Source organism: Canis aureus, chromosome 17, assembly GCF_053574225.1.
Source record: "Canis aureus isolate CA01 chromosome 17, VMU_Caureus_v.1.0, whole genome shotgun sequence".
Lineage (NCBI taxonomy): Eukaryota > Metazoa > Chordata > Mammalia > Carnivora > Canidae > Canis > Canis aureus.
This window is the reverse complement of record NC_135627.1, coordinates 51720769-51735334: the sequence shown is the minus strand read 5'-3', so window position 1 is coordinate 51735334 and position 14566 is coordinate 51720769. Positions and strand designations below refer to the sequence as shown.

General features: G+C 34.1%; 1 protein-coding gene across 4 annotated transcripts in view; it reads left to right on the top strand.

Moving 5' to 3' along the window:
• The window catches only part of SUGT1 (SGT1 assembly cochaperone of MIS12 kinetochore complex), a 41379-nt gene extending 31030 nt beyond the window's left edge, over window positions 1-10349 (top strand). For all 4 annotated transcript variants that reach the window (XM_077855512.1, XM_077855514.1, XM_077855515.1 and 1 more), the window contains 2 exons: window positions 1816-1997; window positions 9788-10349. In XM_077855512.1, coding sequence (XP_077711638.1) covers window positions 1816-1997; window positions 9788-9889 — 284 coding nt within the window. In that variant the 3' untranslated portion in view covers window positions 9890-10349. The remainder of the gene's footprint in view (window positions 1-1815; window positions 1998-9787) is intronic.
• Window positions 10350-14566: the final 4217 nt, after the last annotated feature.

Below are 14566 nucleotides of genomic sequence, written 5' to 3'. Positions count from 1 at the left end.
AGTAGTTTTTCCACCATCTTTGGGTGTTATAGTTTTTCTGAGATTAAATATAAAGATTTCTTTAGTGTTACTGAGCAGAGTTTTTCTAAACTCAGTGCCTTAGATATTTCAGATGCTATTCCTCCTGTTCTGTTATATTTTTGTATGGAATTACTTTGCTTGTCAGATTGCTCTGTCCTGCAAGCTAGAAACTTGCAGATAAGGGTAAGTTGCTTAACCTGTCTGGGCCAGTTTTCTTATCTGTAAATTGGAGGTTAGAACCTGTGTTCTCATTCTTCTGGGGAGTCAGCATAAGGATTAATTAAACCAATGTTTTTTAGGCTCAATTTACCATGACACACATTTTTTTTTTCCTTTGGTTACTAGTGAAAATGCACGTAAATGATAAGAGCAGGGATTCCTGGTAGAGGAAGGATAGATCGGAAAACTATGCTTACTCTTAAAAAAAACTGTAGGGTGCTGTTTGGTTTGGTTTTGCTGGGGGAGATAGGCAAGGAGAAAGTTGGTTTACAGGTGAAGAGAAGGGATGGAACAACAATGAACAGTTAATAGTTTCTTATTTCTGAAATGTTTTGAGGAAAGGGATATAGAGAGGCAGTAATGGAAGGAAGGACATTTAATTTGTCCTGATGTATTCATAGGAAAACTTTGAATCGGGTGTTTTTAAAGTTGTATAGCTACATTGTCCAGTATAGTTGCCACATATACCTACTGAGCCTTTGAAAATGACTAGTCTGGATTGAGTTGTGCTAGCAGTATAAAATACCAGATTTTGAAAACTGTATGAAGGAAAGAACATAAAATGTCTTCATGTATTTATATGGATTCATGTTGAAGTGATATTGTTTTGAATATATTAGGTTAAATAAAATATATTATTAAAATGCATTTCGCCTGATTCTTTTTAGTAACATGGCTATTAGAAAATTTTAAATTATGTACATGGTTCACATTTGTGTCCTGCATTGTTTCCATTGGAGAGTGAATAGAACTGCTCTACAGCTACTACATAGATTATTTTAATTATTTGGATTCCATGATCTTGATTCCTTTAGTCTTTAAGGTAGCCTTGGCGGTGCCCTGAGCCCCTAGGCCAGTCAGTAGTCTCTCTGGCTGCAAGTAGGCTTCATTTACCCCAGTGTGCCCTACAAGTACACTTATTTTCTATGTGTGTGTGAGTGGGCATTGGACTCTAGATGATCACATGGTGTATTTTTCAACATTCAAGAATTCCTTATTATCTCCTATTGAGGCAGTCTAATATTTAATTTGGGGAGAGGATGGAGTTTTAACTGTCTAATGGCATGGATAATTACTTACATTTTCAGTTTATTTCTACTCTGAAAGATAGAGAAGCACCTCAAAAGAAGCCACATTTTTAATACTTGTTAAAATCTTGTTTATAAGAGAAATTTCTTAATGGAGCATCATTTAAAAAAAAAGCACCGTTTTTAGAATTGTTTGTACTATCTTTGCTATTTTCTGTAAATATAAAAGTTCCAGTATACTTCTTGTTCAGTCCCCTCATTAGCACAAAGAATGTTTTTAATCTAATTTTGCATAATGTACCAAAAATGTACCCTTTATTAGATTATTTTGTTCAAAAAAATTCCCAGATTTTATATTATGCTGATTGAATTTTTAGAAGTGTAGATCTGATTATTGATGTATATATCACAAAGACATTTATTATAAATATGAAATTCAGTGACCTAAACTATTTGCTGAGATGTTCTATGTATCATGGTCACAAAGTTTACATATTCTTGACATAATCATCACATGTTGATTAATCACTTCTTTTTTACTCCACAGATGTAAAGAACTTATATCCATCGTCATCTCATTATACAAGAAATTGGGATAAATTGGTTGGTGAGATCAAAGAAGAAGAAAAAAATGAGAAGTTGGAGGGAGATGCAGCTTTAAACAAATTATTTCAGCAGATCTATTCAGATGGTTCTGATGAAGTGAAACGTGCCATGAACAAATCATTTGTAAGAACATAAACTTGAAAAAAATATTGTGGTAGCAAATTTCAGAAATTTTAAAAGAAAGATTAAGTAGTCAATTTGAAACCAAATTGCATATACTGTAGTTGGGAGGCTTTTTTTGAATAGGCTTCATCTGAACATTTCTTCCTGCTCTAAACTTAGAGTAATTATTGAGGAAGTTGGAAACTTGTGGGGGAGTTGAGAAGCAAGCTATTGCTTGCTTTATTTTTTCCAAATAAATATTTTTTAGTCATTGAGTTAGAACTTGGAAGGCTTAAGAAATACTCTGATTACTTTAGTCGGCTTTATCACAATGGCTGAAGGAGCTTCCATTAAACCATAGATAGCCTCAGTGTCAGAAAAGAAGAATATAGTTAGGAAACTGACAGAACAGTGTTTGGAAAGTAGAAATTGCACATTAATTACTCGCTGGTTTGTTAATAATTTTGTTTGTTGATTAAGGGAATAAGGCTTTGTGCTAGGACAAACGTAAATACCACCTGAATTAGGCCTCAAGGTCTGAGATTTTAATGGCAAGATATCACTGTAGAACTAGGTTATTTTGCTTTAGTTGTAATCATCTTTTATCAGTAGCTTTGGAAATGTCACTCTCTTCTTTTAAGGCATTTATATTCAAATTAGTATTTAGTTAGTGTCTTTGAGGCTCATAGTCCACATAAGTTACCATGTCATAACTGCCCATGATTGAGCTTTTCACTTTTGACTTAAATTTTTTTTTTTAATTAAATTTTTTATTTTGAGATTTACATGCAGTAGTAAGAAATAATGCAGAGAGATCCCTAGTATCCTTTACACAGTTTCCCTTAGTGGAATTATCTTGCAGAATTACAGTGTCACAACCATGATCTTGACATAAGATAACGGAACATTTCCACTGCCACAGGGGACTCCCCTTGTAGTGATACCCACTTCCTCCCACTCCATCCCTCCTTAACTCTTGGAACCACGAATCTGGCAAGTCTTTGTTAGATACATAGTTCGCACATACTTTCTCTCAGTCTGTAGTTTGCATTTTCTTAACGGTCTTTTGCAGAGGTGTAAAGTATTTAATTTTGATGATGTCTTATTTATCAGTTTTTCCTTTTATGGATCATGCTTTTAGTAATAAGTGTAAGAAGTCTTCTTAGTTTTAGATCTGAAAGATTTTCTCCTTTGATTTTTCTTTCAGTAGAAGTTTTATGGTTTTACATATTACATTAAAGTCCATGATCCATTTTGAGTTAATTTTTCTATAAAGTTTAGATGTAGGTTGGTTTTTTGCGTGTTTTGTTTTTGGCCTGTGCATGTTCTTTTGCTCCAGAACCATTTGCTGAAAAATTGTCTATGTTCCATTCGGTTGTTCTTGCATTTCTCAAAAATCACTTGAGCATATTTGTCTCAGTCTATTTCTGGGTTTTTTGTTTCATAAATCTATATGTTTGTTCCTCTGTTAATACTACAGTCTTGATTATTTTAGCTGTGTAAGTTTTGAATTCAGGAAGAAGAGTCATTCCTTTTACTTTGTTCATTTTTAAAATTGTTTTAGGTATTCTAGTTCTTTTTTTTTTTTTTTTTAGGTATTCTAGTTCCTTTGCCTTTCTACATAAACTTCAGAATATTTTGTCTATATGTCTCAAAATATTCTGTTAGGAATTGCACTGAACTGTATATCAATTTGGAGAGATTGGCATTTTTACTGTGTTGAATCTGCCAGTTCATTTATTTAGATCTTTGATTTCTTTCATGAGCATTATGCAGTTTTCCACATTTAAATCCTAAACATGTTTTGCAGGATATACCTAAGTATTCTTTTTTTTGAGTGATTCTAAGTTGTATTGTATATTTAACTTTGTGGTGTCCATGTGCTAGTATTTAGAAATACTGTTGGTTTTTTTGTTTATTTTATATTCTGTGACCTTGCTAAAGTCACTTACTCTAGGAAAGTTTTTGGTAAATTAATATGTGATTTTCTATGTAGACAGTCATATCTTCAAATAGGGACCTTTAATTTCTCATATTTCTGATTTTTATCTCCTTTTCTTGCTGTATTGCAGTGGCTAGAACTTCCAGTACTATGTTGATTAAGAGTGGTGAGAGTGGACATTTCAGGGAAAACCAAGTCTATCATCATTAAGTAAAGTGTTACTGTACGTTTTTTGCAGATGCTATCAGGTTGAAGTTCTGCTCTACCCCTTGTGTGAGATTTTTATCATGAAGGGTTAACTTTTCAGAAGGTAGCTCTTAGGCTTACCACTATACCACCAACACTGCACAGCTAGCTGTTTACTGTTTGAATTTGAATGTTTTTCCTGCATGGATCAAAGTGATGGTGATTTTTCTTCTTTAACCTGTAACAGTGATGATTTTATATGATGACACGGTATTTCTACTAGAACCACCAGCCTTGCATCCTTGGAATAAGCCTCACTTGGCCATAGAATATATAATTCCTTTTATATATTACTCAATTCTATTTTCAGATACTGGAAGGATTTTTGTGTCTATATTCTTCATGATGGATATTGGTCTGTAATTTTTTTTTGTGCTATCTTTGGTTTTGGTATCTGTAATACTAAATTCATAAAATGAATTGGGAAGTGCTCTATATTCTCTTTTGAAAGAGATTGTGTAGAATTTGTGTTAATTTTTCTTTAAATATTCTTTAAACTAGTGAAAATCATGTGGTCCTGGATATTTTTTGGGGGAGGAGCAAGATTTTAAATTACAAACCTAATTATTTTAATAGCTGATAGGACTGGTCAGATTATCTATTTTGTATTGAGTAATTTGTGGCAGTTGGTGTTTTTGAGCATCTTATTCTATTTAGTTTGTCTAAGTTGTCAGTGTTGGTAGTATTTTCTTTCTGTTTTTGTTTTGATATTTACAGGGTCCGTAATAATTTTCCATTTCATTCCTATGGTGATAATTTCTTGTCTTTATTCATGATACAGAGGTTTGTCAGTGTTAACTGACATTTATTTTTTTTTTCGAAAAATTAGCTGTTTGTTGACTTGATATATTTTTTCAATTTTTTATTATAAATTTCATTCATATCTGTTACTTGTTCTGTCTGCTTGCTTTGGGTTTATTTTGCTGTTTTTTTTAGGTTGCTCAGATGTGAATTAGATTTTTGATTTGACTTTCTGTTTTCTATTGTGTGTGTTTATGCTGTAAATTTCCCTCTTAGCAGGGATTTAACTGTCTCTCACAAATTCTAATATTATATTTTCATTCGTTTAATATGTATTTTGATTTCAGTTGAAACTTCATCACATGGATTGTTCAGAAGTATGTTGTTCAGCTTCCAAACGTTTGGAGATTTTCCTGTTACCTTGTTATTATTGGTTTCTAATTTTATTCCATTGTGATTTGAGACTGTACCATGTGATCTACATTCTTTTTTTTTATAGCCCAGCTTTTGGTCTATCTCAAGTTTATTTTTAGATTGAAAAGAAAGTGTATTCTGTTGCTGGAAGGAGTTTTCTATAAATGTCAGTTAGATCTTGTTGATATTCTTGTTGAATTCATCTGTATCCTTGCTGATATTGTCTTATTGTTCTGTCAATTTTTCCTTCACATATTTTGCAGCTCTGTTAAGTGCATATGCATTTAGGATTGCTGTATATTCATGGTGGATTGGCCTTTTTATCATACATATATGTTATTCTCAAGCTCTGGCAATTTTCTTTGATATTAATATAGCCAAGCCTTCATCTTTTGATTAATCTTTGCATGACATCTCTTGTTCCACTCTTTTATTTCCATCCTGTCTGTATCATATTTAAATAGATTTTTACTGTTTTAAGGTGAGTTTCTTGGGGACAGCATATAGTTGGGTTATGTTTTTAAATCTCTTCTGCCGATCTCTGTCTTTTAATTGATGTATCCAGATCATTTACATTGAATGAAATTATTGATATATTAGGACTTTAAGTCTACGTTTTGTTTTATTCTGTGTTTGTTTTTCCTGCCTTCTTGTGAGTGCATCTAAATATTTTTTAGTTCCATTTTTATTTTTAATATTTTTAGTGTTTCTTCTTTGTATAGCATTTTTAGTGGTTGCTCTATATACTAGCTATATTTATTATACCTGTTTTTCAGGTTCACTGATTCTTTTTTATATCCCTTCTGTTTAGATTATCCATTTACCTTTTCATGTCAATTGTACTTTTTAATTCTAAAACATTTGATGGCTCTTTATATCTTTTTTTCTCTGCTGAATTTTTTTTTTTTTTCATTTGGTTCAAGCCAGTTCATGATTTCTAGTTAAAGCATTTTTACTATGACTACTTTAAAATCTTTATCAGATAATTTTAACATTTCTCTCATCTCATCATCTATTGATTGTCTTCTTTTTTAAAAAATTGAAATGGAAATTCTCCTGGTTCTTGATGTTTCAGCAACAAGTGATTTTCAGTTGAAACCTGGATGTTTTCATGTTCTGCTGTGAGACTGGATCTTATTTAAACCCTCCATCCACCTTATTTGGCTTTCTCTGCCAGCCACTCTGGCAAAGGAAGGGAAGGCACTGCCTCATTATTGCTAGGTGGAGGTAGAAATCAAGGCACCCTAGTCAGCCTCCTTAGACATCCCAGGGCATCTTCTTGTTAATATTGGGACTGGGATAGGTACCATCATATCTGTGTTGTTTTCACTGACACCATGGGTGGCAGAGGAGATGGTTCATGATAGCCTAGCATGGATGGAAGTCTACGCTCCTCACTCGGTGTTTACTGGCCTTGCGTGAGGATGGAGCCACAGTTTTGTTTTGTTTTTTGTTTTTTTCCCTGTGGTGTCTAGCTGCAATGGAATGATTATAGCCTAAAACGTTTGTCTTCCTAAGCTGTCTTTTTATCTTTCCTCATCCTTTAGAGAGAGAAACCAGGTATCTGTTCGAGTTTTGTGTGTGTGTGTGCGTGCGCCCGCGCGTGTACACACACGCGCACCTTTTAGGGTTTCCAGCTTTAGCAGCAGCTCTAAGCCATGAGGCAAAAAAGAAAACCCAGGGGACTCACCACCATGTTATGTTGCTCCTTGGCTCCCAAGATCCCTAGCTGATCTGTCTTCTTCCCTTCATCTTTTAGCGTCTTTTTATGTTTGTTTACATATGTATAATGTCTAAAGTTTTTAGTAGTACTTAGTGGGAAGAATAGGATAAAGTACACCTACTCTATATCCCCAGGAAGGGAAGTCAATTTCAATATTGACTTTTTTTTTTTAATATTGACCTTTTTTAAGAGTGTACTAGCCAGAATGGCAGTGTGTGAAATTTCAAAGATGGATTATAGAATTTGCATCCATTTTCATACAGAGGCTTTGTTAATAGTGATTGAACCATATATACTCCTGAAACAAGCCACCTGGAACATACCAAGTGCTTATGGGAAAACAAAATAGACTCTGTCATCTATGGTCTTCCAGTCTAATTTGGGACAGAAAGACCGACATGTACGAAATAATCAGAGGGAAATGCTAAATTACACTGCAATCCATAAGGAAAGAGGGGGAAATAAATGTCATCAGTAAACACCAAATCACAAACTAAATCTCCTTCCTATAATCTTTATAGGAGTAGTTTATTATGTAGAGTTTATCCCTTTTAAGATTTTTAAAAGTTTTCATTTAAATTTGTTAGTTACCATTCTTGTAATACTAGTTTTAAATATACAAAATAGTGATTCAGCAGTACCGTGTATCATCACCCTGTGCTCATCATGACAAATACTTGCTATTTAATCCTTAATCTTAATCTCCTTAATCTTTATACCCTGTTTAACCCATGGCCCCACCAACCTCCATTCTGGTAACCCATCAGTTTGTTTTCTATAGTTAAGGGTTCATTTCTTGGTTTGCTCCCCCCCCCTTTTTTTTTTTTGGCCTTTGCTCTTTTAAATTCACATGAGTGAAATCACATCACATGGTATTTGTCTCTGACTTATTTCAGTTAGCATAACACTCTCTAGCTCTATTCACGCCATTGCTGATGGTAAGATTTCATCCCCCCCTTTTTTTTATTACAATTTTATTCATTTATTCATGAGAGAGAGAGAGAGAGAGAGAGAGGCAGGGACACAGGCAGAGGGAGAAGCAGGCTCCACGCAAGGACCCTGACGTGGGACTTGATCCCGGGTCTCCAGGATCACGGCCTGGGCTGAAGGCAGGCGCCAAGCTGCTGAGCCACCCAGGGATCCCTCATCCCCTTTTTCTGTGGCTGAGTAGTATTCCATTGTATATGTAAACCATTTCTTTTCTTTCTTTTTTTTTTTTTTTCTTTTCTGATGTAGGGTTAGGGCTAAGTTAGGGTTTATGGGCAGGGTTAGAGTTAGGGCCAGGATGAGGATATATGCCTGGTATCTGCAATTTAGAGAACTCTCCAGAGGGCTCAGTTTAAGGTTAGGATTAGGGTCCAGGTCCAGGTTAAGGTTAGGGGTTAGGGTGTTAGTGGGTTTATATTAATGGGAGAAGATGTTTATACAACTATTATACAACTTTATACACAGTGTGTTCAGTGAGGTAAGCACAGGGCTCTTGCTATTCACTGCTAACGTGTTTATATACACTTCTGTCTTAATGAAAGAAGGGTGTTACTTAAAACATACACTATAGTTTCATTCAGGTAAGAATAGGTCTATTCCCACATGCTTCAACACATTATATTTACAAACATATATATATCAATATTTTATTTGAAGTCACTGTATGCCCAGCCACTGTGCTTAGATCTAGGATATAATTGTTAGTAAAATATGTTCCTTGCCTGGTAGGAGCTCTCAGCTTTAGTTGGAACTAAGGGTAGGAAACAGATAAAAGAAAGCAGACCCTTAAAATTCTAACAGTGTAGTGTGATACATATTATATTAATGGTAATTATGCTCATACAGAATACAAATTCTATAAAGGTAAAGTCCTGATTAGGGTCAAAGGAGGCCACAGAGAAATGATATGTTTACAGGATAGCTAAAGAATGGGGCAAAAAGAAAATGGGTGGAGAAGAATATCCCATGCAAAGCAATCCATGTAAGGGAGCTTGACAGTGTTGGGCATGAGGTTATATTGAAGTTCCAGAGTAATAGGGTTTGTAACCATATACATATGCCAGCAGCACAGCTGATTTTGTAAAAATGTTTAATTTGAATAATTCACACTGTGTTTTGCTGTGATCCAAGTCAGTTAATTTTTATTGCATTAATATAACAAATGTCCACAGTTTCTTTAAATGTCTGTACGAATATGCTAGGGTTGTGGGTAGGTGGTATATTCTACAGATGGTAAATAGATAATCAGTTCTTTACTGAGATACAGATTTTATGTTCTTAGATATATGCACGTTAATTTGAAAAAATTCCAGCATTCCCTTATATATTTGTCACAGAGCATGAATAAGAGGATCTTTAAAGTTCTATACAACTAGTTTAGAAAGAGTATACTTTGCCTGCTCTTTACTGTCCTTAACAAAAGAGATTAATCATTTTCTTGGGGAGCCAGTTTTATTTTTGTCAAAAGGTAGATTTTCCACGTTTACCTCAATGCTGATTAGCTGAGGGAGATGTGCTTTGTTTGACACTGTATGAACATAATACTTCTACCTAACTAGTCTAGAGTTTCCTTTTCAAATTTTATAGAGCTTGGTAACTTCTCTGATAAGCCTGAGATTAAATCGTGGTACTGTCTTGTGTTTGTATTGAGCCAAACATAGCTTATATTTGGAACACTACGTTTGAAACATTTTTAGAAAAATACTCTGTTTTGACTATATGGCCCAGAGATTAATCTATTTTTATTTCTTATTGCAGATGGAGTCTGGTGGTACAGTTTTGAGTACCAACTGGTCTGATGTAGGTAAAAGGAAAGTTGAAATCAACCCTCCTGATGATATGGAATGGAAAAAGTACTAAATAAATTAATTTGCTATCACTGTATTACATATATTCACCTAATGCCCATTGTGTATTAATATCGCATTCTTGAATTTTGAACTCTGAGTATTTTTTTGAAAGGTTATACCTCTTTACCTCTTTGTGCTTTAGAAATTATTTTCCTTCAAGTGTTCTAAGAGTCTAATGAAGAATGAAGATGATATTTTAACACTTTTGTCCTTAAGGATTTCAGACATGCTGAAATGGAATGAAGTATCATTTGCTACTAGATAGATTAGTTCTACCTAGTTATGAAAGTGGAGAAATCATTACTGGGATATCTTGGGTTATTGCCTTATTTTTGATGGAGTATTCTGTTAATAATTTATTAGATTTGGCAATTTTGGGTGAGCATAGATTTTTTCAACTTTCGTGTTACTTGTTTGCTTTTAAAAACTGCTTTTGGATGGAGTTGTAAATACAATTTTTCTATGAAGAAGTTTGGTTTATTTACCTTTTTCTTAAGTTTTGTAATGAGAACTTTGAGAAATTATCACTCGGAATTCCTATTTGGTTATTTTTATGAGAAATATTTGTAATTACACTGAGATTTTGGTCCTTACCTTCTAAATTCCTGTATAAAACATAAGACACCTGAGTTTAACATGCTGCAAATTTATCTATACTGAAGGATAATCTGTGAAATTGGGCCAAAGAGTGATTTAGGAAAGCCCAACTCTACTTCTTGCTGGGTTTTTGTTTGTTTGCCACATCAGGAGACCTGAAATTACCAGTGGCTTGTTTTGTGTTGGGATTTTGTTGCCTTTTTTATTTTTTCCTCCTTTATTAGAGTATTTCTTCTCACATCCCCATGATTACTTTGGTTTTAGTGGTTTAGGGTAGCTGCTGAGAGAGTAAATTAATAGGTATATATTTAGTATATATTCTGTTTCTAGAGTAAGTGGATACCATAGGAATACAAAAAGTAAAGACATCATTAACTTCAAAGAGCTTATAATCAACAGAGAAATTAACATTCATGAAAGGATTATGGAATGACTACTGAAATTATAAATACTGTTTTGAGACAGAAAAATAGTGTTTTATGATTAAAATTCTTTGCAGTCTAAGCTTTTATGAAATATAGGCCATTGATGACCTGTAGGGTCTGACTTTGCTTTTTGACTGTAATTGCTAAATTGTTGAGGTTGGTGTCTATTAGGTCTCACAGTGTGGCAAGGCATTCTTACATCCTCATAGCTGAGGATAGGGTGAACCAAAGGTGAATCAGCCATTGGTTCATCTTTACAAAGAGTGAGAATTCAATCCCTTCCATCTAGTCGTTTGACTTGAAATGTAGCAAAGTTCATGAAGAAAATGATGGTGGGGTGGTATCTGACCTTGCCCAAACCTTTTACAGCTTGTTGAGCACCTGGGAGTTTTCACTTGTCCTTTTGCCCACTTAGAGCTACAGACTACCTTTTTGGTTCTTCAGCACTGAAGGAAAAGGCAAAATTAAGTTCTTGCTTGTATGAATTTCTCAAATTTTCTCTTTAAGGAAACTAGATAGTAGTTTTAGTATTTTGTATGTCACAGTTTCTTAGTACCATTAGTCCTGAGGGGTGGTAAGGGAGGCTGTTGCTACAGATACAGTAAGTTGGGCATATAGCAAGCACCACACCAGAGACAAGAATCCTAGCTCCAGCAAATATCTGCCACTAATAATCTTCAGGGTTAGTCTTTCTACGTCTTAATTCCTTTATTTGTAAATAATCTTTAGAATCTTAGAGTTAAAATTAAAAGTATGATTCTAAATAAGATACATTTCTGTGGCTTAAAAGTAACTTCTTTCTTAGGAATGACACTATTGTAATAGAAGTTGCTTAAAAAAATTTTTACTAGTTTTGCTTGTACTTTAAAAGGATACATTATATGTAAAGTATGCTTATCTGTTGGCTAGATTTGCTTAATGTTTGGGATTCAGGTTTTCCCTGAGCCAAATGAAGTTCTAATATACATGACTATAAATGGACCTGGTCCAAGTACAATAGATTATGGGTAAAGAAGGGAGGACTTATGAGAAGTAGGTTAGACTGTTGCCTTAAAGTAACACTCTGAAGTACTGCTTCTCTTTCACTCTTCTAGATAATGAGGATTTATAAGCTTCCAGAAAGTTAAAAAATAAATAAAACAGCAAACCATCATTTTGATTAAGAGCCCTCTTTATCCTTATTTTCTATATTCTCAGCTATTAATTGGTCTCTCTTTTAGATTTCCATTTTTAATTCTTAAATTTTGGTTTTCCTGTGTTCTGGTTAACCTTTTGTTTCTTCATAAGGTACATTTTTTTCTTAGTTTTTCTTATTTTCCTTTTTAAGGTTTAGTCCTAGAATAATCTTTCTTAATCTTACATTCTTCATCTGTTCTCCTGATTTTTGTAATCACCTTGTTAAGCACCTTGATGACTTCCCAGAATTTTCAGTCTTCAAAGAATTTTGAATGGATGGTCTACTTCTTTGAACTCTTCTATCAAGTAATTTTTCAGATGGCTGTGCCACATGTTTAAACATCAGGGTCAGTTTTGATAATTTTCTATCATATGTTTTAACCCATTTAGCGTTGGTTGCCACCTATAACAAAGTCCAGTCTTTAGCATTGGCAATTACAGGCCACTTTAAAAAAATAACCGATTTTCTCTGTCTTTATACGGAATGGAGAGAAAGGATGGTTTGCATTCATAACTGCATTTTTAAAAGCATTGTAATCTCTTAGATTTGTGATATTCACGAACTTTAGAATATTGAATGATTCTTGTCTCCCTAGGCTAACTATATAGAACAAGGGAGAATATTGGGCTGTCTTATAAATATATATCTATAAATCTTATATATTTCAAATATTTAAAATGGGAGTATGTCAGTGCATTAATATAAATAGGTAGAAGTTTTAATTTAACCCAGTTTTAAACCCAGAAGTTTAAATTTAGTTTATTACTTAAATACTGTTTAGCTGTCCTTACCCATTTTACTTTTCCTGTTCTCCTTGCTCTGTTATCTACATAACAGAGTAGGTCATTGATCTCTGAGATCCACTGATTCAGAGCAGTATTGCCTATTAATTTACCAGTCTGCCTAATGCACTTTAATTGTATTGGGATCTTCCTTGTCCAGATTAGTGTGTACCCCTCTGACTTACAGCTATTACCGACATTTCCAGAAATACTCAGAAAATTTCTGAGTAGGTGGTTTGTTATGAGAGTTACTTTTCTTTTTAACCAGCTCTAAATAAGTTTACCTTTATACATTCATACCTGCTATCTTGTAGTCTCATAAGAATATGGATTTATGTTATCTGTGGCTGGGAGGAACCAAGGAGAGGTAATAAATAAAAAGGTAATAAAAGCTTAAAAAGACAGAATAATGGTGCCTGTGCCAGAAAGAGTTATAAGTAGTTCTAAATGAGAGATCATCAACATTGATCTTGTTTCCTTTGTGTCCAACCCCGCATATTCTATTATAGGTTCATTTTACATCAGGAGATTTGATTTTGGAAATAATCTGGGAACTTGTTGCCAAATTGGAAATAACTGATTTACTCACAAATGTTACTATTTGGGTCATCCTCGTGACTTGCTTCTGAAATTGACTCTTAGCCTCTCTTTCTACCTCAGTAAACTTGCCCTCATTCAAATCAAGCTAAAATCCTATATATTGCTAATCCATTAGGGCAATAAAAGGGTAGCTATTCTGTACTAGTACATTTTATGGGCCAGGTGTCACTAAGTGCTATATATACACTACCTCATATATAACAGCCGTGTAAAGTAGTGATACCATCTTATTACAGATCAGAAAAATGAGGCCAAAGTTAAGTTCTTTGCCCAAATTTACTCCAGTAATAAGTGATGCAGTAGGGATTTGAACCTGGATCTGTCAGACTACAATGTCATGCTGTAACTCCTTCAAGTTTATGAGTTGGGTGTATAATGGGTGATTTATTAGTCACCTATATGACAATAATGGAAAAAATCTGCAAGTTGAATTGTTTAATTCTGCTTGTATGTGGGCTAGGAAGGTATTTTCTTTTGTGAGAGAAAGCAAGTGTGAGTGGAGGGGGCAGAGGGAGAGAGAGCATCCCAAACTGACTCCATGCCCAGTGCAGAGCCTGATGCAGGGCTGAGTTCCATGATCATGAGATCATGATCTCCGCCAAAATCAAGAGTCATGTTTTCAGCCAACTGAGCCACCTGGGTACCCCTAGAAAGGTATATTCTTAAATGTCGGAATATTCTCCTCAGTTTCTTAAGTAAGAAAACTTAGTAGGAATCAAAACCTCCTCTTATAGAAGGTAATATAAGCAGGTTATCTTGGTTTGTATTTGAAGGTTCTGTGTTCTTTTTAAACCCAGGTAATTACAGAGAAGCAAGATATCTTTAACAACTATTGCAGGTATAAGAAGACTGACACATCATGCTGATTACAGTCTTGGGATAATAATACCTGCCTCATGAGCTATTAGGAGTTAAACGAATTGTTTCTTTTAGTCCAGAAGGCTCTAAAAACTAAATTTATGTGTGAACTTACAGCATGAAGTCATATTTTGCTGCAGAAATATATGTTTAATTATAGAATACTAGCAGAGATCCTGCTGATGTTAAATAAATGATATATCTGTATTGTATTCTAAAATCCAAAATTGTGAACCGTAGGGGCACCT